The 27464-nt window shown below is 36.5% G+C and overlaps 1 protein-coding gene across 5 annotated transcripts in view; it reads left to right on the forward strand.

The window, feature by feature from the left end:
* Positions 1-27464, forward strand: part of RALYL (RALY RNA binding protein like) — a 710067-nt gene that overhangs the window by 579803 nt on the left and 102800 nt on the right. For all 5 annotated transcript variants that reach the window (XM_042973032.1, XM_042973034.1, XM_042973031.1 and 2 more), the window contains one exon: positions 4088-4120. In XM_042973032.1, the coding sequence (XP_042828966.1) occupies positions 4088-4120 (33 nt within the window). The remainder of the gene's footprint in view (positions 1-4087; positions 4121-27464) is intronic.

A 27464-nucleotide genomic window follows, 5' to 3' on the forward strand; every position in this document is an offset into this window, starting at 1 on the left:
CTTTATGAAGGAGTTAGATAAACTCATAAGACAAGTAGATCATAGGGAAAGGAATTAAAAACTAGTATTCTGGTACAGAAAAAGAATGCTTAAAGACATCAAAGCAAAGGAGATTTGTTTAAGTCATAAATAGACAAATATCCTGGAATAAAGTGGTTGGGAAGAGAAGTGATAAAGAGCGACATGGAAAGTTAGCGTGAGGCATGTTTCTGACAAGCTTTCGAATGACACACTGAAAAGTTTGGGCATCTTCCTATGGTTATCAAAATTGTCAAGAAATATGGTGACGCGAAAATAGCATTGTAGGAGAGTTGATCTGTCAGCAGTAGGTGCAGAGATTTGGTGATGTAGAAAGGTAATTCAAATTATTCTGAACTTCTAATTCTGGGAGAATACCTTGATATATATTAAAATAAAGAGTGCTTATTTTGACGGGTTGTTTCCAGTTTCTTTCAACAATGTAGTTGTAGGTTGGCAAAACTTTTCTTTTTTTTTTTTTTGATGTTTCTGTTTATTTTTGAGAGTTCTCTCTTTCTCAGAGTGTGAGTGGGGGAGGGGCAGAGAGAGAGGGGACACAGAATCCAAAGCAGGCTCCCGGCTCTGAGCTGTCAGCACACAGCCCGACGAGGGGCTTGATCTCATGGACCGGGAGATCATGACCTGAACCGAAGTCGGACGCTTACCAACTGAGCCACCCAGGTTGGCATACCTTTTCTATAAAGGCCATAGAGTAAATATTTTCAAATTGTGGACGTACAGTCTCTGTTACAACTACTCAACTTGCTACTATAGCACAAAAGCAGCCTTAAACAATATGTAAATGAATAAGCGTGACTGTGTCTCAGTTGACTTTATTTATGGACTCTGGAATTTGAAAGTTCATATAATTTTCATGTGACAAAAAGTATTATTCTTTTTTGATATTTTTCAGCCATTTGAAAATGTATACTTGTGGGCACCTGGGTGGCTCAGTTGGTTGAACATCCGACTTCGGCTCAGGTCATGATCTCACAGTTCGAGGGTTTGAGCCCTGCTGTGCTGACAGCTCAGAGCCTGGAGCCTGCTTCGGATTCTGTGTCTCCCTCTCACTCTCCCTCCCCCACTGACACTCTGTCTGTCTCTGTCTCTCAAAAATAAACAAACACTTAGAAGTTAAAAAGAAAAAAAGAAAACGAAAAGAAAAACGTACACTTGTGAGCATGGCCCAACTGGTAGAGATGCTGAATCACTATGTTGTACACCTAGAACCAATGTAACATTGTGTGCCAATGACATAAAAGTCATTCCTAATTTGTGGGTTCTACAAAAGCAGGTGGTAAGTAGGATTTGGCCTGTAGAACAGAGTTCACCAATCCCTGGTTTACAGAACATCGGTCAGAACTCTCAATCCAGTATCACTTTGAAGATTTTGAATTTTCCCCTGAATTCTTCCATTGAACATTTGGGAGGAAATAGTTGAAGTGAGTGGAGTAGTAAAAGAAGGAGACAATTCACCGGCTACTGAGACTAACCATATCAGCCACGGGTGCCGGTGGGGCAACATATGTCCTTACAATGCTCCAATCCACCGTTTGTCTGAAGCCTTCAGAAAAAGAAAAGGAAAATCAATAAGTAAATACTACTTGAAACACATTCTGACTCAGCGTTTCAGTAATTGCACAGGGAAAGGCAAAGTGGTGGGTCTTTCTTTTCTTCATGTTGTTCGTGATGACTTCAATGAAAACAGCACCATGCAGGCCTTAAACAAATGATATGAGTGGGGACACTGAAGGAGGTTTTAGTGTGAAACAGTGTGAAGTCGCAGCAGCTATGAACAAAGAATTTACGTTTGGAGAGACCAGCTAGGCTGGGGTAAATAATGAGAACCAGCCTGGGAATAGAGTGAAGAGAGGGATGTGAAAGTCACATAAAGGAAAGATTGCCAGTGCATTGCTCATTGAGATGTGGAGGATGAAAACGAGAGGAATCAGATATTTTAAGTGTTTCTTTTACTGGATTCCTCAATGCCGCTTAGAAACAGGGAGCGGTGAGAGGCAAGGGGGACACTGAGGGAGCAGGAATGGGGAGCTAGGAGCCTGTGGGCTAGCACCTCAAACAAGCAAATGACACACATACACTAAGGTCTGACAGGTGTGAGTCTGAAATTATTGGCTAAAGGGATCCCATTTAATACCCACATGTTATCTACTTACTAAGTATTGCTGATTAGAGTGTAATGGAAAATCATTACTGTCATGATGTTGATGATACAAATAAATAAATGGTCCCCTGCATCACACTGCATAGAATCCCCCTCATTTCTTCCAGGTAATTTCTTTTGATCACTTAGCACTGGTCATGTCTTATAAAACAAGCATATCCAAATATATTTCATTATTTATCTTCAACTTTTTCCCCTTAGTTCTGTTTGCTTAATCATATCTTAAATATATGGGAACAACAAACACACAACATGGCAAATAATTTCCAGGGAGGTGTGAATAAAATCAGAATTCAGAAAATGAAAAGGCTGCATAAATGTATGCATCCAAACTCTGAGAACCATCTATTGGTTTTCTCTGCTTCCCTACCTGCCACTACCCAGAGGGATTGCTAGGGTGCCTGTTCCCTAAAAGAGGCCCTTCGGGCTATGATTGTTCACTTAAAGCAGCATGACAAGTGGCAGGGAGCTGTGTCAGCTCTGCCCATTAAGTGGGACAAGGCATATTTATAATAAACTACTTTTATAAGCATAAAACAAAATAGAGACAAAAAGTGATTATTGCCTTCATTGTGTAGGTTCATATAAAAGTACAGTATTTTGGCCTAATTCTATGACAAGCCCTTTCAATTGTCCACTTCAATATGTAGTCAGCTTGTGTGGTGTTGGTTACAGGATTAAATTTCCTACCATTTTCCCACAGCTATTTATATGTAAATGAAATATTTTAAAACACGAAGGCTCTTTAAATATCTTAAACACCAGAATTCAGATCAAAATGTCTTTATTTAACAGATAATCGTATGTTAAGAAACTTGTATGAAAACGAAGTGGCCGATATACAACCACCACTGGTCTCCTTAATTATCAACCAGGGAACATTTAGAAGCGTATACTCTTCTGATTGATTTGCTTTTTGCAAAGAACATACAATTAATTTGTGAAATATGAAAATTAACTGGAAACAATACTAGCCTATTTTATAGTGACAAAAGTAAGCCCCAGAGAGCTTTTCAAGTGGCTTGCTCAAGATGCCACAGCTAATCGGAGGCTTCAGAATTAGAATTCTTTTTTAATATGTTAGGAGGTACAAAAATACCTGATTCTTAGGAGACACAGAGGAGGCAGTAATATTCTAATCTGTTGATCTGACTTCCCCTCAGCCCACCCCCCAGTCTTGCTCCTGCCCATAAATGACCATGAATGTCACTCTGCTTCTTTCTTTGTTACAGAGTATTTACTAAAAACAAATTACTCAGCCAGTATGTAACCAAATACATTATAAATGTCTTTACTACTACAACAACCACAAATAGATATATCAAAACTTCTACAAATTTGGGGCGCCTGGGTGGCGCAGTCGGTTAAGCGTCCGACTTCAGCCAGGTCACTATCTCGCGGTCCGTGAGTTGGAGCCCCGCGTCAGGCTCTGGGCTGATGGCTCGGAGCCTGGAGCCTGTTTCCGATTCTGTGTCTCCCTCTCTCTCTGCCCCTCCCCCGTTCATGCTCTGTCTCTCTCTGTCCCAAAAATAAATAAAAAAACGTTGAAAAAAAAAAAACTTCTACAAATTCCTATTTAAAAAAAGAAATAAGTAGATATAGAGAGTGCAAATCAGAATTAGACTAACAGTATTATTACTTTAATGTATCATTTAATGCTACATTCCCATTCCAGTTTTTCATTTTATTTAGCCTCTGCATTAAGACAGCCCGAATTTGAATTAGTCAAGATTAGATCTTGATATATTATTTATAGCTTTTTATTAGTGCTAAAGTGTACATTTTCATCTAAACAAATATAATAATTTTGTCAGATTCATATGAAAACAGTTTTTAAGTGTACAGCAAATTACTATGTTAAAGTAAATTTTTCATATTTTTTCACAGACTTGAGTCAAAGGAGCCTTTCCTGTCTGTTGGGTGAGTACATGTCTAAATATTTTAAATCTTAGTTCTTTAATTGATTTTTAACAAGGGCTTCTGGGATAGTGTTTTCAGTCACATAATTCCATATTCAGAGTCATCCCACATCATTGGGTCATATCCTCAGCAACACTGCTATCTACATTTTATAAAGATTTAACTAAAATGCTCAGTAGGCTGTTTTATGACCTCAGAAATTCAGCAAATGAATGCATATGAAATTCTGTATCCTCTAAAAAAGCAAAAAAAGGTATACGGTAATTTTCTATATTCTCATCATGCAAAGATATACTCAGATTGGTTTCACAAATTCCCCTGAGCCACAGTTTCACTATTCCTAGTCTGTCTGCTCATTTTTGCACTGTTTTCTCTTCATCTACCCCTACTGTTTCTTCTCCCTTTTTTTCCTAAATCTGTCTTCAAAGTCTGTACTGTCTTCTCTCCTTTTCTCCCATTTCACTTTTATTTCTCCACTGGAGAAATCAGGTGCTTCTCTGAAGGCAAAGCCAAGGAACCATGAGGCAGATTGAGTAAGACCAACACTTGCCTTCTCTGGTAGTATTCTGAGTTGCAGTACATGTTCTAATAATAATATATTGTTGACAAGAAGATACATGTACTATTTCCAGGCAATTTGCTAGTTAAGAATCAGCCAATTGTTTTTATTGATCTACCAAATGGTCTTTTGATTAATATATTAAAATATCTCATTAGGGGACTTTGGCATGCTCGGCATTGTGGTTGATGTTGTAAAGTATCAAAAAGTGCCAGAATATGTGATAGTTTAAAGGGAAACATGCCATAGTTGATGAGAAAAAAATCACATATAAACAGCCACTATACTCAAGCTTAATGAGCAGAAACATGGGATGGGAGTGTATTTTTTAAATGATCATATTAATTTTCTTTGTTTGCCGTCCTTGAATATGTCTGTCACTCCTTGAGCAACATGGTTCCCTTTCTCCTTCTCCTCCTCATAAAAGCATTTGAGAAACCCATTTGAATCATGAGAATCAAAATAATTGTTAGAGATGCTGAGAGAAAAATGGAGTAGATGCATTTATTGGAGGATTTCATGAAAAAATGAAAGGTCAAGTTGATCTGGTCCAAAAAAAAATCATTGGAGCATGCCTCTTTCCTTCATTGATCATCAGCTCCTATTGTTAAAAATCTTTAAGCCTGAAGAAATCTTTTATTTTGAATGCATATGTGACCTGCCCTCAAGTCAAGAGGGCTGAAATAGCTTCTCTTCATGCCTCGCTAAATGCAGTTTCTCTGCAGCATTTCCTGTTCTCCTAACTACTTTGAGATGGAATTCATTTTTTACTTCATACCTCTGTTTTACAAGGGCAGACTAAGTAATCTTTGTATTACACTTATCAGGAGTTTAAAACTCTGTATTGGAGCCTAGAAAAAAAAGTTTCCAGCAAAGAATGACATATAATTCAGCAAATACCCACAATAGGAAAATTGGCATAGCAGTTAAGAAGGATGCTGCTGCTGTTCCTTAGATGGGTCTTTAAAGTGGAGCGGAACATGCAACCCAAATGGTTCTGCTGACTGGATATTTCAATACATAGTTAAACTTCTCCATTTTTCTCCAGGAAAATTATTTTAAATAAAATTGTCCAAAGTTTGTACGGATCTGTCTTCTGACCTTGTTGGTAAGAGCATAAGATGATAGTGAACATAATGGACACTATGAGACTACTAAGCAACAGGTAGTCTAATATAAGAACCATTACTCAAATTTGTGACTTGTAACATAGTCACATACCAAAAGGAATAATACATGGTATATGGTCTTTGGTATGAGTTGACCTTTAAGTCTATACCAGTGAGTTTTTCTAGGACCCTGCACACCTCACATTAATTTTAATTCTGTTTAATAAAAAAATCATATTAATGAACAGATCAGTGCTAAATATTGCATACTTGTCCATTGTCTGCCAGTGTCTTAAAGCACTTGTTAATATGTCTTCTAGAAGTTGCTTTTGCTTTCATAGGCTCTGACACTTACAAGCAATGTGGATTAGTTTAGGCAATTACTTAAACTCCCAAGCTTTGGGTCCTTATTTGTGATATGGTGATTAAGTAAGATAATTTAGATCAAGTATTTAACACTGTTCTTGGCACATAATTTCTCATAAAGATTCGGTTTTATTACACATGTGGAAGGTATACTCATCTATAATGCTCCAAAGAATCCATCAGAGAGCTCAGAAATAGTTCAGAGACTACAACTCCACTTTAATAGGTCATGCTTTGGGTTACATGTGGAAACAAAAAAAAAAACGTTTTTATAATGGAGAGGGGAAAAAACAAAACAAAACTGTGGAGTAAACTATCAAACAAGATAAGCACAGATACTGTTTTGTATTTAAATGATGAAAACTAGTAATTGTTATTTAAATTTTTTAAATGGAGCCAAATATTGATAAATTTTTAATGTGCATCTGTTCTTAATATAAACTAGGGAAAAAACTCTTTCATAAATGTGCTGCAGTATTTATGAAATAAAACTTTTAAATGTCACAACATAAATTCAATCTGAATATAGCAATGGAAAAAAATTGTCAAAGAAAGTTATAACGCAGGAATTATTTGCTTATGGAAAAAGAATAGGGAATTGTGAATAGAAGTTAAGTGAAATCTCAGATCTCAGACCTTCAACTATACATTGATATGAGAGGGGCTTTCTTTCACATGCATCAGTAAATTATTTTTTTTAATGTTTTATTTATTTTTGAGACAGAGAGAGACAGAGTGCGAGCAGGGGAGGGGCAGAGAGAGAGGGAGACACAGAATCCGAAGCAGGCTCCAGGCTCCGAGCCGTCCGCACAGAGCCCGACACGGGGCTCGAACTCACAAACCATGAGATCATGACCTGAGCCGAAGTCGGACGCTTAACCGACGGAGCCACCCAGGCACCCCCATATGCATCAGTAAATTATTAATAAAATAATGTCAGGAAAAAATAATAAACTTTGGCTTAGAGTCAGGTAGGAAGGCTCATCCCAGAGTCTCATTCTGTTTACCCAGGGGAAGCCAATAAATGCAGTGTGATCCAAGGCTGTCGAGGCAGGCCTGGAAACCATTGTCTACATCATGGTTTCATTCTCCCACCCCTTCTCTTACATGAATGCACAGATTGCTCTTATAGACATGTAGAGTCTCTGGAATTTTTTCAGAAAATCTTTGAAATATATCTTCCCATAGTCTTTCCCAGTTTGGGAAAGTTGGGTTTTTTTCCTTCACTTTCTTCTTTTATTGGGAAATAGACACAGGGCTTATCACAGGGAAGGAAGCAGTGTGATACCTCCTGGCAAACCCAGGACAATGGTAGCCAGAGTCAGGGATACCACCCTGGCCAAGCCTATGCCCAACATCACAGAGGTATGAGGAGAGACTGACCCCTCCATACCATGATCACCAGCCTTTCCCAGGAGGTTCAGAGGCCCCGCCGTAATAGCTGCTTCTTTAGTCACGTGACTGCAATTGTGATTTTGGGAAGCGGCCTTGTGCTGCCGTCTCTCTAGGTGGGACAGCCTCCTCGCGCAACCCAGAAGGCCACAGCTACCTGTGTTACCACAACGACAGATATCAGCAGGACCTTCGACTCGGGACCAACTGTTGGAGGACTCGATGAAGGAATAGGCTTTGTTTAGCTGGTCCAGGACTTAGCTGGAGTGACCTTCAGATGGCAGGTGATATAGATTGTGTTTCTGAGGTCATTAGCAAAGTGGAACATGTCCACTATGAACTGAAGAGTCTCTGGCCTGGGTCTGGGGACTTTGAAGGCAGAAGAGACATCAGAAAGACCATCCACCATGCATATGGTGGAGGTGGGCACATTGATCTAGAACTGTCTTGGAGTTCACCCATCACAGACCAGGATACGTGTAAAAAAACCAGATAGTATGCCATGGAAGCTTCCATGGTACACAAAGAACATACTACCTATGCTCAGATGCATAAAAACTCATTTTGATGTTGTCCCAGACCTATGGAAATATATTAAACTTTAAATTAGTAAATACTATCATTTAAATATTTAATAAATAATTTTTATTAAATGATTAAAATGTTTCATATTTTACATTTTAAATATTGTGTATTTAATATATGTTACATACATAAATTTATTATAAATATATAATATAAAATATATTTATTTTTTAAGCAAAATGAATTTAAATAATAGATTTAAAAATTAAACCTCCCATCTCACTCACCCAACAGTAAAAAAAATCAGGTAAGCAAACTTGTTTTTTAGTGTGGAGCTTAGGCTTGCAGTGCTGAACAAGTGAGCACTAAGCATCTGATATTCTAGTCATCTTCAAAATGTTACATTTTAGAGCAATTAAGAAAACTCTTCTGGCAAATGTTTCCTTTTATGTGGCATCACATAGATTCTGAATTTGGAAATAAGCTGGGAGAAAACAGGCATCAAGTGTGCATTTAAGAAAGTGAACAAGAACTAAGTGATCATCTCAATTAAGATTCTAAGATACAAATCTTAGTGTAAAACCAGTTGCCTTGAAAAAGGATTTTATAGCTTTTTAATGAAAAATACAGATGAAGGGAAAGGAAGCTTTTGTTCATTTGATGTTTAAGATTCACAGTGTAAAAGGGCGTGTCAAGACAATGCATGAGTTCTCTTCAAGCACAAGTGACTGTTGACACTTTGCAGACACTGAGCCACTTTAAAAATATACTCAAGGCACTAAATGAAACTTTCCATGTGAATTATTTCTTCTTGCCTCTTCAGCATGAAGTTGACCTTTTAACTTCAAGACTTTTAATATGAATCAGTTGTATTTTGGAATTGAAATTTTTGTTCATACCAATATTTCAGCTGATGAATTTTTGCATGAGTGGTTTTATTATTGAGGAGAATTATATTATGCGTGGGTAAAAAAAAAAATTTCAGGGGCACCTGGGTGGCTCAGTAGGTTAAGTGTCCGACTTCAGCTCAGGTCATGATCTCTCAGTTCATGGGTTCGAGCCCCCTGTTGGGCTCTGTGCTGACAGATCAGAGTCTCGAGCTTGCTTCAGATTCTGTGTCTCCCTCTCTCTCTGCTCCTTGCCTGCTCACACTCTGTCTCTCTCTCTCTGTCTAAAATAAATAAATATGTAAAAAAATCTTTTAAAAATTCAGAATCTTTTCACTCTATTAGCATAATTTAAATAACTCAGAATAATTTTTAAAAATGATATTGATAAAGCTCAGAATTTTTACTTCTCAAGCTTCTCTGAGAGACATTCAAAACACATCAAAGGTAAAAATAATAAAATTCTCATATTTTTCTCTATTCAGTGAGTGAACAAATCATGATCCAGTCAAGCCTCAGTCTCCTGTGTGCCCTGAGATGGAGTGTTCCCATTCTACTAAATCCAAACAAGAGGAAGCGAACAGTGCCAAGACAGCAAAAATTGATCCTCACATAATTGCTAGCATCTATATTTTTTAATAGTTTTTCTTGGGGGATATTTTCCCCCTTTTATTTCCACTCTTGGAACTGAATTTGGATCTTCAGTATACTTCTGCTGTTGTTATGAAGACATTATTAAATCTTGACACTCTTATTAGGTCCAATATTTACACTATTTTACTTTTTTCTGGGTTTTGTATGACACCTTACATTTACTAATAGATGCTATACATTGATGTACTGTTCGCGACCTATTTTAAGAGCTTAAATTCTGTAATTTGATTTCCTTGGTTTGAATTCCATTCTGTTACTTCCTAGCTAGGTACCTTGGGCAATCTGTTTAGCTCTTCTCCACTAACTCTTAGGACTGTCTTGAATGATATAATATTGCAAAGTGCTTAGCAGTGTCTGACACCTAGTAAACAGCAAAATAAATAACCTATTACTATTTCACTATACTGTGCAACAAAAAATTATATTAATAGTTTTTTTTTTTTCCTAAAGGAGTTAAGTTCCACTGAATGATAGAAATGTTAACTAATTGAATCCCCAAAGCCTGAATATTCAGTTCCTAGTAATGCAGTTGAATTCTGGGAATAGAAATTCACAAGAGACTGAAATCGGCACAGAAATGAAGGACTGCCATACTCAGAAGATCTTTGAGGAAGATAGACAAGAAAAAGTAAAATAGCGTGAAGACAGGGAGACAGTTCCAGAGGGTACTTAGATTTATAGAAAATGTCATTCACAATACTAAAAACTTTAATGAGAGGAGCATGAAAAAAGGAAAGCAACACCAGTTTAGGTATGGTTTCAGTAAAGCATGAAAACACAAAACAAAATTATATGACTGCTGTAAAGTAATCGGTGTTCACCAATCATTTAGGAATTAAGAGTTAATCTTAAGAACTGAGAAGTTGGGGGCACCTGCGTGGCTCAGTTGGTTAAGTGCCGACTTTGGCTCAGGTCATGTTCTCATGGTTTGTGAGTTCGAGCCTCATGTTGGGCTCTGTGCTGACAGCTCGGAGCCTGGAGCCTGCTTCAGATTCTGTGTCTGCCTCTCTCTCTGACCCTCCCCCACTTGTGCTCTGTCTCTCTCTTTCTCACAAAAATAAAATAAACATTAAAAAAATTTAATAAAAATAAAAACTGAGACGTTGGAAGAAATGGCCAGATTATCAGGAAATTTTTCTAGCCAAAAAGCAGGACCTGAGTTAATTCTCAAGGTCAGGTTAAAAATTGCCTAGAATATTGAGAGAGGGAAGAGGATGAGTATCCTTTCATTCTGTGGAGTCAACGGAATCATTGGATGTTTGCTTGTCTGTTTTGTTTTTAACCAAAGAGTGATGTTTCCCAAAGTTCATAGTAGAGCCATCTAGAAAGCTGTTGTAGTAGTTCAGGCATGACTTGAAAAGACTCATTCATGACTTGAGCAGAATGAAATCACCTCCCGCCTGTTAGAAAGACTCTTATCAGGGCGCCAGGGTGGCTCAGTCAGTTGAGCGCCCGACTTCAGCTCAGGTCACGATCTCGCGGTCCGTGAGTTCGAGCCCCGCGTCGGGCTCTGGGCTGATGGCTCAGAGCCTGGAGCCTGCTTCCGGTTCTGTGTCTCCCTCTCTCTCTGCCCCTCACCCGTTCATGCTCTGTCTCTCTCTGTCTCAAAACTAAACGTTAAAAAAAAAAATTAAAAAAAAAAAAAAAAAAAGAAGGACTCTTATCAAAAAGACAAAAGAGTACCAGTGCTGGTGAAAACCTGGAGAAAAGGGAATCCTTGTGCACTGTTGGGGGAAAGTAAACTGGTGCAGCCACTACAGAGAACAGTGTGGAGGTTCCTCCAAAAATAAAAATAAGACTACCCTATGATTCAGCAGCTCCATTTCTATTTATCCAAAGGAAGTGAAAACACTAACTTGAAAAGATATCTGCATCCCCCATATTCATAGTAGCATTATTTACAATAGCCAAGACATAGAAACATCCAAGTGTCCATTAACAGATAAATGGATAGAGAAAATATTGTATTTATGAAATATTACATAATTCCGTATAATAGAATGTTATCCAGCCTTTAAAAAGAAGGAAATTCTGCCATTTGCAACAGTGTGGAATAACCTGAAGGACATTACAGATGCCAGACATAGAAAGACAAATACTGCATGATCTCACTTATAGGTGGAAACTAAAATAACTGAACTCAGAAACAGGGAGTAGAATGATGGTTGCCAGGGAATAGGAGAATTAGGGAGGCAGAGTTTTCAGGTATATAGAATGAATAGGAATTAGAACACGATGACTTTAGTTAATAACACTATATTGTATACTTGAAATTCACTATAAAAAAAAAAAAGGTAGGTCTGAAGTGCTCTCATCACACAAAGAAATAACTATGTGATGTTATGGATATGTTCATCAGCTTCATTATGGTAATCATTTCACAGTGTGTATGTGTATCAAGATGTCATGTTGTACACCTTAAATATATACAATTTTCGTTGAATAAGATGTGTACAACAAAAAAATAATGGAACAGAAATGCCTGATGAAAATAACATTTTTGAGAGTATTAGAGTCAGTGAGTGATGGAGTGATGTCTTAGGGGTTTCTCAGCTGAACTTTGTGGGATCATGGTGACAGTATGATAGGCTAAAATCCAGGTGGAGCGTCAAAACTAAGGGAAGGTTAACAAGAATCTGTCCCGAAGCTCAAAATACACCCATCTGACATCCTGAAACCACGAATGGCCGACTCAATGCCTATCTTTTGATAGTGTGGTTTCAATTTTCTGTGAGTCTCCAGGGAAAAAGGGATAAGGGGATAAAGCCAATTTTCCTCTTCTAAAAATCTTGTTTTTTCTATTTGTTTAGACTCAGACAGTGCTACCGCAAAATTAATGATTCCTTTAGCAAGTGCTCTTGTTTCATTTTTTCCCTAGGCCCTCCAGGCTGCTTCTCTGGAGAGTACACAAAGTTTCCACGGCGCTATTTTTGTAATCTAAAGCCTTGTGCTCTCAGGCCTGATGCTACAACTGTAATTTTAATTTATCAACCTGCCACTCAGGGAAATGCTGTAAAAACATTTGAAAGCTTAAACCCATTATTTATTTCTGCACCTGTCAATGCCACTCTTCTGTACTTGTCAAAATCATTTAAACTGCACTGTGATGACAGGTACAGTATCACCAATTGGGTCATCGGTCATGTATGTATATATCCTGACAGTGGTGTCTTGAATGCATGGGTTCCAGGACACATTTTTAAGGAGCAAGAATTCATTACTCTCCAATAATAAAATAGAGTAGAGTCATCAAAAACAGTCTTCCTCAGTCCTTACCATTTGAAAATGTCTTAGGAAGCAGAGAGACTCATGGTGACTGAAACGACTTTTATTTCTTCAGTGAAATGTTCTCCTCAGGGAAAAGAAAGTAATTGCAGATTATAGCAGGCAGGAGTATAGTGTTACTTAGAGGGAAGAAAATACATAGGATCATTAAATAGATTTATTTAAGTTCTGCTTATAAAGAAAGCAGTGGTGCAGGACTTTATAGCTGATGATATTTCAAAAGAGTGTTATCAGCACTTCCACTAGTGTCTAATTCATCCATATAATAAAGTGTCACATTAAGCCAAATGTCACAGTTCATATCAGTTTTACTTTAAGAATTGGTATCATTATATATCTCAGGTAACCTCTCCCCACCCTAGAATTTGGATGAGATATTTGATCATAATAAATTAAGGTATTTAAAAGTCAATCTGTCATTTGGTGTGTGTGTGAGAGAGAGAGAGAGACAGACAGACAGACAGACAGACAGGAGAAACACCTGTTCAATCATTAAATCCACTCAACCCAATAACGAATCTGATATCATAAAGGCTAGATGTCCATTTAAGATAAAAATGCTGTTAAAATTGTAACGTAAGTAACATTGGCTAAAAATCTTACTGTATCCTCTAAGCTCTTAGTCATAGCAATCCTCACCCTATAATTATATTAAAAAGGCAAGTCTAATGAGAAGTCCTTTAAAGTCTACAAAGGATTTATGATCACTTCATTTCATACAATTTTAAAGTAGCCAAACGAATTTGTAGACATCAAATACCCATACATAAGAAAATAAATAACTAAACTTGTCATACATAAAATCTTACTCATGAGAAGAAGTAATCTTAAATGATATCCTGGAATCAAATTTAAAACAATCAGAGCTTTGACAAGTATATTAACTTACACAATTACTACCATTTTCTTATTACCACCAGCACTGTCTTTGAGGAACATGAGTTTTTAAAGTGTCAGGCTACATTGGAAAGGGTAAGCAGATAGTTTGACCAATGAAACATAAATTTATTGGATATAGATATGAATAAAATATAAATTATGGCTTGGATTACTTAGGTTTCATATTTAGAAACACTACATGAAGATAGTGCTATTGATTCAATTGGAAATAAGATCTTAGTTTCATATACTTTTTAAATCTGTCCTGAAAATACTCAGAAGAAATAAATATTCAAAATAAATGAAGTGTTGATTTCATTAAATTAAAGTCGACCCACATCCAAGGAAAGAAAGCTAATTAATTTTTCTTATTTTTAACTCCATAAAGGTACCTGAAATGGGCTTTCCAGTGGAATTATACTTGCTTACCTAAATAATTTCCTGGACCCCTTCCTCAAGGGTCCAAATTATTGATTAGCCTTTATTTCCTATTGTTCAATACATCTATACTGATTCTCATATAAAGAAAATAGACGTTGTAATTATTTTAATACTGGAAAACTAAGACACAGAGATGTGATGTAATCTCCATAAAGACACAAAGCACATTGGTAGCCATTTTAAAATGGAGTCCTGGCTGGGGCTTTTGCTTAAAGAGCGGTCAATTTCATGCACACTGATGCTTCATTCTCTCTTCTGGGTTTCACGTTCATTTGAATCATCATGAACATCCACACAATAGCTTTAATTATTCAGGAAAATAATCATGTACATAAAGAGTTATTTATTCCCTCCAGAGGCAGTGTGAATCTAAGATTTGCATTATGAAACTGCTGGCAAAAGTTTTAAAGCCTCGCTTCCAATTAAATTCTGTTCATCCAGCCAAGAATGACTGATCTCTATTTCATCAATCTCAAAATGTGACCTTTTCAACACTTTTAATGACATTTTCAAAGTGCAGAATACTTCTGATTCAAAAGATTCCCTACTTAACTCTGCAGAACAAATCAGTTATCACAGTAAAATCGATAGCTGCCAAATATTAGCAAGAGCCAGGCATCACTTACACTTTAGAAGCTAATCAGGGCAAAAAAAAAAAAAATGTATTAAACAACTTTGTTTTGGGATGCCAACTAAGGTAGATATTAAAATGAAAAATCAACCCCCAATGTTTCATGTCTTTAGAAACATTTCTCTGGTGAAATTTTCATTAGACCACATTCAGAACTTAACCATTAGAACCTGCAGGCCACATTCAACTTCAAAATAACATAACAGTGCCTCTGGTTTAATTCAACAGTAGACAACCCTGGACTATCGCTTCCTCTTAGCTTCAATGAAAAGCATAAAAAAGATGAAACACTTGATGAGATATTTCTCCCAGGTCTTGGTTAAATTATCTTATCGTGCTAGGGGCATTTCAGTGAAGTGTATATTACAGCCCTATCCGATACTAAAAATCTTGAAAGCCTTTTAAAAAGTGAGGCTCCCTAAAGAAGTGATTTTAAAAATGTGTTCCTTAATCATGGGCCTTTGATGACCAAAATGAATATCAGTAGACCCCTGGCATGCTGAGCACTCCAGATTCCCATGTCAGACCACCAAGTCAGAGATTAGGGGGCTTCCCAATAAATCCAAACATTCATTCCTATTTGCTTCAGTTACCAATTGTTAGTTTGAAGTTCACAAGAAATAATTTGATAGCATTGCTGCCCTTTGTTCAATGAATAGCTGTCTAATTTCATTAAGTGCAAATTCATTATGTGAAGACCACTGTGAGTGTATGTGTGAAATATTATGTAATAACAATGTCAGACTCTGTTTTAAAACCAGACTACTAGACAGAAATAGTTTCCTATTAGTATGATTGAATATTGAGCTTTCTTCCATACTACAAAGATCGCAACACCAACTTATCATTGCTGGAAAATTTAGTAAGGCGAAACTTTACTTTTGACAATGACAGACAAAGGGTGGCCCCAAATTATTTAGACTTAAATGTCGAGTAGATTGAAAAACTTCTGCAATTTGCATTATTTTTGAGAACATTGCTAACTGCTTAACATTTAAACCTTCAAACTACAAACCAAGAGTTAAAAACAAGAAGTGGATATTATGATGCCATTTCATTCTAATCAAATCCAGGATCTTTATCTTTATTTCTGAATATCAATTTAATTACATTTGGATGTGATTTAATTTATTCTGTACAAAATTCTTCTCAAATCATATTTCCAGGATCAAAGCAAGATAGTGGATTCAGTAAAACAGTGCCAATCCATGAACTGATTTTAACCAGTGTGACTAGTAAAATACAAAAGGGAAGAGAAAGCATTTAGAACATTTTATAGCATTTTTATCCTGCTTTGACATCTAAGTGTATGATTTTGTGTTTTATAAAATTATCAGTCTGTGATGGATGGGAAATTTTTAAAAGAAAAAGCTGGTCCTTCACTACAGTAATTGAGAAGTTTTGGACAAGACTGTCTTTGCCTTTAAGGACCTTGTCATCTCATGAAGTGTATAAACACAAAGAAGCTTGTATCTATAATACGAGGCATTTCTTGGCAACTCTAATCTGCTATAGGAGAAAAAAATAAAAATAAGCATATCTTTGTGGTGTGAGGGATTACTTGATAATTCTTGAAAGACAGGTTATAAACAAAAAGTCGTGATGGGACACAGGCAGCCTTAGTTTCTATCCTGGAGATAACTAGGAGTGCCATTTGGCTGCACCAAGGGTATCTTAGAAGAGACACTGAATGACATAACTGGCAAATTAACCAGTAACCACATCACGGGAGACTGAGAAACCCTGTGCTCAACCTTTCTTCAGCTCCCCTCACCTCTTTTCCCCCTCTCCTGCCTCCTTTCCCCTCCTTCCCTCTCGCTATTCTTTTCTTTCTTCCTCAGTCTCCTCCTCTTCCTTTCCCTCTTTTTTCCTCTCTCTCCTCCCATTATCCTTCTCTCACCTCCTCACCCTTCTCTTCCTCCCCTCTTCTCCTCCCATCTGCTTCTCTTTCATTTTCTTCATTTAAAAAATGTATGCATTCAAAGAGGAGTTTATGTTCTCCTGTCTGGTCTTCGGTGACTCCCTTTGCTTTGCAAGATATTCTACCATGAGGAAGAAAATTAATATATGTGAAATGTTTGCTGAGTGCCAGAAATCACATTAATTCCTAACACTCCAACCCATGCTCTAGCTTCACAGTTGGGGGCAGGGGGTGGGGTGGGGAATCCTGCCACCATCTTAATGGCTTATGGAAAAATTAGGGCAACCTTAAAGAGCCATTATTTTTCAACATTAGACCTGGATGAGATTTCTCTTTAATTAAGACTTAGCAGTTTATCCTCTCTGAGAAAACTGGCCATCTCAGAAGATCTGGTAATACTCACATTTTACAATCCCAGTAAACCCTAGGATCCTGCCCCATCACACCGCAATGAGACCCTCCAGTCAGCAAGTCCTGCATATGTATGCACACACACACACACACACACACACACACACACACATCCAACATCCAGCCAGGTTTTTGGTGCCATGCTCTGAATTCTGATCTGAAGATCACCGGATATTTGAGAAAATACTCTAACGTGACAGGAAGAAAACCCCAGAGAAAATCAGAATTCCACAAAAGTAAAAGAAATATAAGGAGTATAAAATACAGGGAGTAAAAGGAGTATAAACTAAACTAAAATAAACCAAAAAAATCTCAAAACAAAGCAAAAAAAATTCCTAGAAATTAAAAACAGCAGAAATGAAAAGTTCAATGAAAGTTTGGAATATAAACTTAAAAGATCACAAAGGCAAAGCGCTGGAAAATAGTAAAGATTTAAAAATGATTAGAGGCTTACTCTCAGAGAGCAATATCTAGTAGTAATTGTTTCACAATGAGAAAATAGGACATTATCAAATAATTAATGCCAGAAAATGTCCTAAAACTGAAACACAGGAGTTTTCAAAGGAAATATTTTCAACACAGAGAATGACAGATGATCCAGACTAAGGCAGTTTAATTACTATAGATGAGAAGACCTTAAACCTTCAAGTAGAGGAATAAAAGTCACATACACAGACTCATAATCAAAATGACATCAAATTTCTCAACATTAGGAAATGACAGACAACGAAGTAATGCCCTCAAAATTCTGCAAGTGATATCCAACCCGAAGATCCAGACTGTCACTCCTACCAAACACTTTGTCAATCAAGCATAAAGAAAGATAAGGAAAAGATCCACTTGACTCTTGTATTTTTGTGGTAGTTCGGTTCTATAAAGTCACTCCAACCACTGCATCAGCAAATACTGAACCATTACTCTTAAGGGAAATAGAGGATTAGGTTCCCGTGAGCCTCTGGTCACAACATTTTCGTTAACCAATTAATACATAACCTTGCTTTGTGTGTGTTTCTGTTTAAAGATAGCTTATGTCCTACATATCATTGATTCATTAACATTGAACTCATGCCCAACCGCACTGTAATTCTTGCCTAAAGCAAGCTTGTTTGACACACATATTTTCTCCCTAGGGCACGTCACAGCCTTTTGTGGTTAGGAACACTAAGCAGCACTTTGGCATACTATTTAGGAGCCATTGCAGACAGGAAAATCACCAATGAAAAGCACAAAAGTGCAAAAAGTGTGGCATAAGTAGACCACAAAAGTATACTTATCTGCAGTGTCAGATCTGAACAAAGAAACTTTGTGTGCTGCCTCGGAACTCAAACTTTTTGCCACTCTGGGTATGTCTGTTAATGACCACAAAAGCACACAAGTATTGATCTGAGGGCTATAAGTAATCGTTGCAGATTCACAAATACAGAATCCGTGAATAATGAGAATCAACTGCATTTTCAGAAATCAAAGGATTAGCAGATCCTTTTTAAGAAATTTACTCATGCTCATTCCACCAGAATCATTGATGAACCAAAAAACAAAAACAAAAAACAAACAAACAAAAACCAAAAAAACATCTAACGCAAAAAAGAAAAAGGTCCCAGTGACTGGTGAAGAAAAGTACCAAGATTGTAGCTTTGTAGCAGACCCAGAGGGGACCCGTCCGGGTTACAGCAGGACAATGGAGAACTCCAGGAAGGATAAAATATGAGGCCATCACAAAGGCCAAGTAAACAATTTGTACAAGAAGGAAATGTAATCACATTTGCTCAACTGTAAATAATATTTACGTAGTCATAATAATGTAAACACTGAATATTGACTTAGAAAAGAACTAATGAGAAAAAAAAGCCGGGCAGTTTATGAAAAAATTCCTCACTACAAGTAAGCCCAGCAATATTGTGAGGTCTCAAAGGGACCTCATGCCTCTGAGTAAGATTTAATTCTGTTCAAAATGAATATGTGGTTGAAATACACACACTTCTGGGTATAAGATTAGTAAGTCCTGGCAACATAAGTGATTATAGTTAATTTTACTGTGTTGTATATTTGAAAGTTGCTAAGAGAGAAGATCTTAAAAGTTCTCAACACAAAGAAAAACAATTTTTTAATTATGTGTGGTGATGGATGTGAACTAAACTTATTTTGGTAATCATTTTGCAATATATCAAATCATTATGCTGTACACCTAAAACTAATACAATGTTATACACCAATTTTATCTCAATTTAAAAATAAAAATAAAAACAAAAGATTTAAGAACTGAAGAATATTAAAGAAAATGCCTGTTAATTTAGCTCAATAAGGCTCAGAACAAAAGTGCCTCTAAACAATATTCATAAGTGGCAAGAAGAGACTAATCTGGAAAATATCAGCTGATCTTTAACTGAACTCCAGATTCGATACAATGCCTCATAGGAAGAAGTAAATGGCACATTTGATACCCCACTTGGGGGGGGGAGCCAATAAGTGATATTAGGGAAAAACATTTCCTGAGTAAAATAGAGGAAAGTGGCAAAATGAGAACAAGGAAAAAGAAATGGATGTAAGTTCATAGAGTTTAATCTGGAAATAATAGATATTGTCACAGAAAATAATATTACAGAGCACGAAAGAGTAAGCAATGAAAGATAAAATATAATTATTGATTTTATAAATGAGGTTTTTACAATTTGAAATGTAAACAAAGCTATTGGTATCCATGCCAAAAAAAAAAAAAAAAAAAGCTAACTTTAAGAGAAAAACTAAAGTTGGACTCAGTTTTCTCTGTGATGTTATACTAGGACGTCAATAACAGATATTTTTGAGGGAAAAGATTGTAACAAGAATTCTGTCTTCAGCTATGTCATCTTTTATTTGTGAAGGTAACAGAAAGACATCAAGAGAAAATATGTCTTACCATGTACCAAACCCAGACAGAATTTTATAAAGATAGCTACTGACTTTGCTTTGATTCTGGACACCAGCATCAGAAGGATCAACTTAATTTATAAACATATGTTTAACAGCCTTTTAGTCATGTTCTTTAACTGAAAACTTCATGAAGGGACAAAATGATTTGCCAAGAAAGACTGGGAAAAAAATGACAGTGGTGGGGAAGAACTGACAATGTTTCTAAAGTTTATCTAGAGCTGAGAATATTATAAAAAAAAAAAAAAAAAACTTGAAGAATAGTAATTATGAAGGAGATGCTCCCTTCTACAAATGTGCAATTTAGGGATAAAAACTGGCAATTCGGTGAAAGTAGAATACAGACTACAACAGTAAGCTATGTTTATACATGATGGTACCCGTGAAGGTGGTTATTGACACAGTATAAACCAAGTCAATAAGGAATGGAAGAATCAGTCAGTATTCCTTCTTGTTTGGGGCACATATGTATGTAGTTTTCTTTTGGATTGTTTTACTTAGAGTATATCGTAAGGAATGCCTCTGAACTTTATCAAATACCTCTTTAGCATCTACTGATGAAAATCATATTTTCCTCCTTTCATTTGTTTTTGTGCCAGATTAGGCTGATAGATTTTCAGACGTAAGCCCGATATTGGTTTCCTCTCCCTAGTCTACTTTGGCTTATTGTGTTGCTGTTTATCCAGTAAGATTAAGACTGAATTCTCTTCTTTTTCATGTTTAGTCTGTAATAATGAACACGTTTAAGGTACATATTTTTCTGAGTCTAGTTTTTAGTGTGTCCCATAGGTTTTGGAAGAAATGTTCTTTTTATTTCTAGATAATATGAAAGTTCAATTTTGATTTCTTCCTTAATTCTGCATAAGTTTGACTGAGAAAAGTCAAAAAGACTGGAACTGGTGCTAAGCAGAAAAGAAACAAGATTCAGGTCACCATGTTTCCAAAGACTTGTAGGTGAATAGTTAAATGTTACATTTTAACAAAGTAATTTGATTTAATAAAATCATGAAATTTCAACTTGGAAGATATCCCAGAACTGTGTAATGCATCGATTCTCTTCTTGATTCTCTTCTCTACAAAATCCCTAACAAATGATTTTCAGGCTCTTCTTGAAGCACATGTATCTGTTACACTGTTATACTAGATCATACAGTGTTTTGTCATGGTATTTTTCTTTTTATGATTCTATTTTCTTGCCAAAACTACTAGACACTCAAGATATTCGGAACTCATTATTCTATTTCTTTGTTATATTTAGCAGTAACATTGTTCCTTATAATTACTACCCTTTAATACTTATTTTGCCTTCTGGACCCACAATGAATAAATTCAACGCCTCTGTCACTAGACAACCTTTCAAATAATTAAATAGTTAGCTGCCTTCTTTCCCAAAGGTTTTCTTCTCTAGACCAAACATCCTTATTTAATTCAACCATTTTCATACAGAGTCATTTTTTGAGATTTATTGCCATCCTAATTTCTTTCATTTGTATGCATTCCAGTTGGTTAATATCCTTATGAAACTTTGTTGAAATATGCTAAACTATTCCCAGAGATGTCTAAAAAGTAAGAGTCCAGTGGAATTATTATCTAGTTTTTTAAATACACTACTCTTTAGTTAATGCCCACTAGTCTTCTTGTACAGATTGTATTGCAATCTGAGGGAGAGTATCCAAAGAAGGAAGAAATTTGAAGAGCCTCTCTCTCTGAGGCTGAGATTCACCCCCCATAAGAGATGGTGTGACTGCAGCCTACTGTATGACAGAGAAATCAGTTGGGGTGTTGGTGGCCTGGGATAATGGGTAGGCACCCTCCTGCTGGGGTGCCAGTGAGCATCACTGGCTCTCCCACATGCTGCCGACAGCAGTGCCAGATGAGCAAGGAGAAAAGCCTATGGAAACCTGGAAAAGAAGCTGCTTCCTCTTCTTTGCCTTATGGTTTTCCTCCAGTGCCCTTTGACAAACCCTAACATAGTGCCAACGGACAAATGGGCAATGTTTATAGAATCTAGCTCCATTATCACAAAGCAAGAGCAAAAAAAAAAAAAAAAAGGTGGATCTAGAATAGATATCAATTTATTGGCAGAAAAGTCTCAGGACGCCTGGGTGGCTCAGTTGGTTAAGCAACCAACTCTCGATTTTAGCTCATGTCGTGATCTCACCATTCGTGGGTTCAAGCCCCATTGGGCTCTGTGCTGAGATTGCTGAGCCTGATTGGGATTCTCTCTCTCTCTCCCTCTCTGTCTGCCCCTCCCCAGCTTGTTCTCTCTCTCAAAAAGTAATTAAACATAAAAAAAAAATTGTTGGTAGAAAAGTCTAACCCAACACAGCAATTGTTTTATTTTTTAATGTTTATTTATTTTTGAGAGAGTGAGAGAGAGAAAGCATGCACACGAGTGGGGGAGAGGCAGAGAGAGGGAGACAGAGTATCTGAAGCAGGCCGGGCCCTGTCAGCACAGGGCCCAACGTGGGGCTCGAACTCACAAACTGTGAGATCATGACCTGAGCCGAAGTCAGATGCTCAACCGACTGAGCCACCCAGGTGCCCCAACACAGCAATTGTAATGGTCTAAACATACTAATATTAATATTCAGGTGTTTGAAAATTTTAATATAGACATTTTTTCCTACCAAAAGTAATAACAATACATATTATAGCAGAAATTGTCACAGACACATAACATTCAATTCAAAATATTTCAAATGGATGAGTGCAAACACTCTGCCTTTTCAGAGCTCACAATCTAGTGCAATAAACTCATAGATGGTCACTTCTTATATGATATGGTCAGACAGAAGTATGCATAAGGAGCTGTAAGAATGAAATCTGAACATTTATGGCTGAATTCAGTTAAAACAAAGAGATAGATAATACTCTACAGGATTTTGACATGAATCCACCTGGAATATTTTACTCTGGAAACTTCCATGTCAAGAAATTAAGACAAATTAGATTAAGTTCAAAGAAGGAAGACAAGAATGATGAATGGAATAAAGAGATTGGTTTGTGAAGGGAAAGGCTAACAGAAATAAATCTATACAGATTAGCTAAGTGACAGGAAAAGCAGAGAGCTGACAAGCAAGAATTAAGTGTCAATTCAAAAAGACTATAATCAAGGAATAGCACAATACATGGAATTCAGTGTAACCCCACAGACTTTATACTTGGGGAAGATGTGGGGCTTGAGTTTGGCCTTTAAGAATGGATAATATTCAACTGAAAGAAGATATAACATGTTGACAGATGGAGAGTTTGAGCAAAAACCTGTAATTGGAAACTGTTGAGCAACCAGTTGGGATAATACAGAAGACTGTGTAGAGACACGAGAATGTCTCCCTATGGCCACAAGGAATGTTTCTCTGCCACAAGAGTACGTGTTGAGAAATGCTGAATGGTTGAAAGAGTAGTTGAATGAATTATTAGAGAATATTGAAGAAGGATCCGTGTTTCGGAGAACACTGAATACTAAAGAGTCTGAACATTACCTTGTAGGCCACGGGGAATAATTGAAGAGTTTTTGTTGTTACTTTATTTTTGATATTTTGTAAAAAGGTTGCTTTCAAGTCACTAGCAGTCTATATCATGGGCAAAGATGTAGATATCCTTGGGACCAGAAATACCAGTTTGGAGATCATTTCAGTGGTCCAGGAAAGACTATTTATCTGTAGGCCAGACCTTCTCAATAGCTAGATTCTTCATTCTCTTGCCTTCACAGTTATAGCTCTCTTACTAGGTATGTCATGCTGTTTGCAAAAAAGTAAATTTTCATTTCATTATAGCTTTATCAAGTAATTATTAATTAAAAAGAATCGTTTTCATTTATTCTAGACCAGAAGACAAAAGCAAAAACTAAACACAATTTTGGAATTTCATGTGTAAGCAGAACCAGGCATAGAGAAAGGCAGCAAGCATGCCCCATTCAGGACGATACTTCCAAAATCCCAATCCCTGTGTTAACTCAGCCAAAACACAGAAAAATAATTCTTTTTCCCCTCCTTTTTCTCTCTTGTTCCCAGCATGCACTCTCTTCACCTGCTTTAATTAAAGTAATTATCCATTAAGTGTGTGAAACAGGGAGCTTGACTCCATCGTCTAAAAGACCAGAACTCATACCTGAGCTGGCTGGATTGTTTTCATCTTTTCAATTTCTTAGTTACTGCATCTTGCTAAGCTCCCAGGTCTGATCCCCAATTAAGGAACTCAATGAATGTGTCACAATTCTTTAGGTTCCCACTCACCTCCTCCCTCAATTCCAGAGTCCTTGGTAGTAAATCAAGTATTTTGTCATTGAAACTTAGACTAAGTAGCTTCTTTCACTGTTTTTGAATTTTTAATGTATGTGTGTGTGTCTATCCATTACACATATACACACACACACACACACACACACACACTCCAAAGTAAAATTAAATTTTTGTGTATTCCCTAAAAGAAAATAGACAGATTTTTGGCCACATACATATTATCTTGACAAAGTTTATAAATCTGTTCAACTGTATATTCTCTGGCATTTGGAAACCTACACCAGATTTGATGACAAGTTAGAAATAGGATCCTATAGGTACCTCTGAGGATACTTATACCAACAATCTTGACCATGGAGAAGTATGCTCCAGAAATTCAGTCAGTTAGCCTACATCATGACTTCTGCATTGATGACTTCCACAGGTACTCTGAAGAAAAGTTGTGCTAATGACATAGAGTAATAAAAACACACTGTTTTACAAACTTATTCCACGTTTTCCTACCACCAATTCTTGACCTTCTGGAATGGCCTCCTTTTGAACATTCACTTGTCAAATTCCTAACCTTTACAAAGACCAATTCAAATGCCATCATTTTCTAAAGCCTTGCTTGATATCTGTGTCCCACCAACCACATCCTATTTCTTCTGTCTATAAGCTTCATAGAAGTTTTAATCTCTATTTTGGCATTTTTTTGTAATTCTGCTTAAATTATATTCATATGTATATTTGTCTAATCCCTTACACTTAGATTGACATTCCTTGAAGTTAGAAGCCATGTTCTGCAGATATTCTTATTCACAACTCCCAATATTGTGCCTGACTTAAAATACTCAGCAATTGATTATTCCATTTAATTTGGGAAGCCAGATATAGCAATTGAGAAGGTTCCAGTAGTAGTTACTATTGGCAGGATGTCTGTAATGAAACCATTAAAAAGCTCCCTCCTTGTGCTAGGAAGTTTATTCATTTTCTTCAGATTATATTTTAATGAAGTTCTGCAATGGAAAATAAAAAGAAATACTTTTGTGTATTAGTCTAGTCAGAGGAAGCTGGTTTTATGAATTTAAAGGGATTAGATAAAATTGATTTCATATATTGCAAATCCTAATGAGTTGTGATTTCTTCTTCTATAAATGAAAAAGTTTAAATTAAATTTCAGGGAAGCTATTTGGTGTCATTTAATCTTCAGTAATAAAATAAAGATTGTGAGTGTGCAACTCTAAACAATTACTAATTTCAGTTTCTCATTAAGTTTTGAGGGAATCTGAGCAGGTAGAACAAAGGTACACATTGAAAAGTAGGATAAAAGTCATAGAAGTGTACCAGATTTAAAAATTTTTAAATATGCACTATTTGTGTGAAATATTCAAACTGTCGTTTCACTTTTTTAAAAGTCAAGTACCTGCCCCTTGCCAGTGACCACGCCTTTAAACAACAGAAGGCTTGACATTTCCTTGACTTAGTTCCTTTTTAGAAACTGCCTAAAACATGTAATTTATGACCATTTTGTTTTCAGTAGGCTAAGAACCAGATTGTCGTACAAAGCTCCTACAATGCAAGTTGCAAAATTTCTACCTTTAAAAACAAAAACAAACAAACAAAAACCAGAAAAAAAAGGGAAAAGGAAGAGAAAAGAAAATTATCTCATGAACATAACCATTTATGAGGAAAGGAAAGACTATCTTTTTTTAACTTGAAAGACAAGTCTTTCCCGGCAATAAAATCCTAGAATACATAAAACACCTTAAAAACCTGAACATGACTTCTGGAAATGCCATTTTTTGACAACTAATTTCAAATAGAGTTTCACACAGAAAGAAAAGGAAGGGATTTTTAAGAGAGACAAAGCTGGGGAAGGGGAAAGAAAATATAAGGAGCTAGTGGCAGGAAAACTGGGGAAGCATAATTGTCACAAATCAGACTTGCCCTGTGGTTATCTCTTTTCACCGCTTTGCATCTCTTTTTCTTCCTTGGAAAGCCAGCTTGATTTTGCAGCCTATGACCTGAACCAACTACAGCCATGACATTTCTGCTAAAAGCCCAAACCATTAAGACAAAAACAGGCTTGTCATGATTACCAAGACAGGTCTGTTTGTGCATTTCATTTCATTTTGAACTTTGACAGGTAAAATTGAGTTCCTGATGGCAGACGGTGGGACTTGGAGATCAAACAGTCAGGATGCTCAGCTACCACTTGTTCTTGCAAATATGTCTTAGCAGTCAGGAATGAACAAAAAATAAGCAGATTGGACAAGATAAGTTAAGCAGCAGCTAAGAAAGATAAAAATGATTTCTTTTTTCTCATGCATTTTTAAACTTCCAGAAGGCTGTTAAATTATTGAAGTATTTCCTAATGGTATGAGACACATGAGTGGAATCATCATTGTCATCCCCATTAATAGCATATTTATTAATTGGTCCATATGTCATAGTTGGCACTTGGGGAGTTTAAAAAGAGCGAGGAGACATATATAAAAATTAAGATGAATTTGTGTATCTTTAAGTGTTCTCATCATCATGTTCATAAATCTTTAAAATGCTCTCTTCAACATCTGAAGATAAATAGTTATATATGCTAAAGCATTACCATTATTAAGTTTATTAAGTTAACAAATATCTAATGCAACATGACACAATAAGAAAAATCACCAACTTCCAATTCAGATAAACTTGGGTTTAAATATCAGCTCTATGAAAAATGATTAAAAATTGTCACTAGAAACTGTGCTACTCCATTTTGCAGTTGCAGTTTGCAAAGATTAAATAGATTGTTCAATGTTGCTATGAGCTAATTCATTCCCCCAAAATTCACCTGTTGAAACCCTAATCCACAGTTCCTCAAAATGTGACTATATTGGGAGGTAGTCTTTAAAGAAGTGTTAAAGTTAAAATGAGGTCATATTGGTGGACCTTAATCCAATATGACAGGTATTCTTATAAGAAGAAGAAATTAGGACTCAGACAACACAGACAGAGGGACGACCACATGCGGAGACAAGAAGGTAGCCATCTGCCAAGTAAAGAAAGTGGCCTCATGAGGCGCTTTGGTGGCTCAGATTAAGCTTCCGATTCTTGATCTCAGCTCAGGTCATGATGTCAAGATTCATGAATTGGGCCCTGCACTGGCAGT

This window comes from Panthera tigris, chromosome F2 (assembly GCF_018350195.1).
Source record: "Panthera tigris isolate Pti1 chromosome F2, P.tigris_Pti1_mat1.1, whole genome shotgun sequence".
NCBI classification, from domain to species: domain Eukaryota; kingdom Metazoa; phylum Chordata; class Mammalia; order Carnivora; family Felidae; genus Panthera; species Panthera tigris.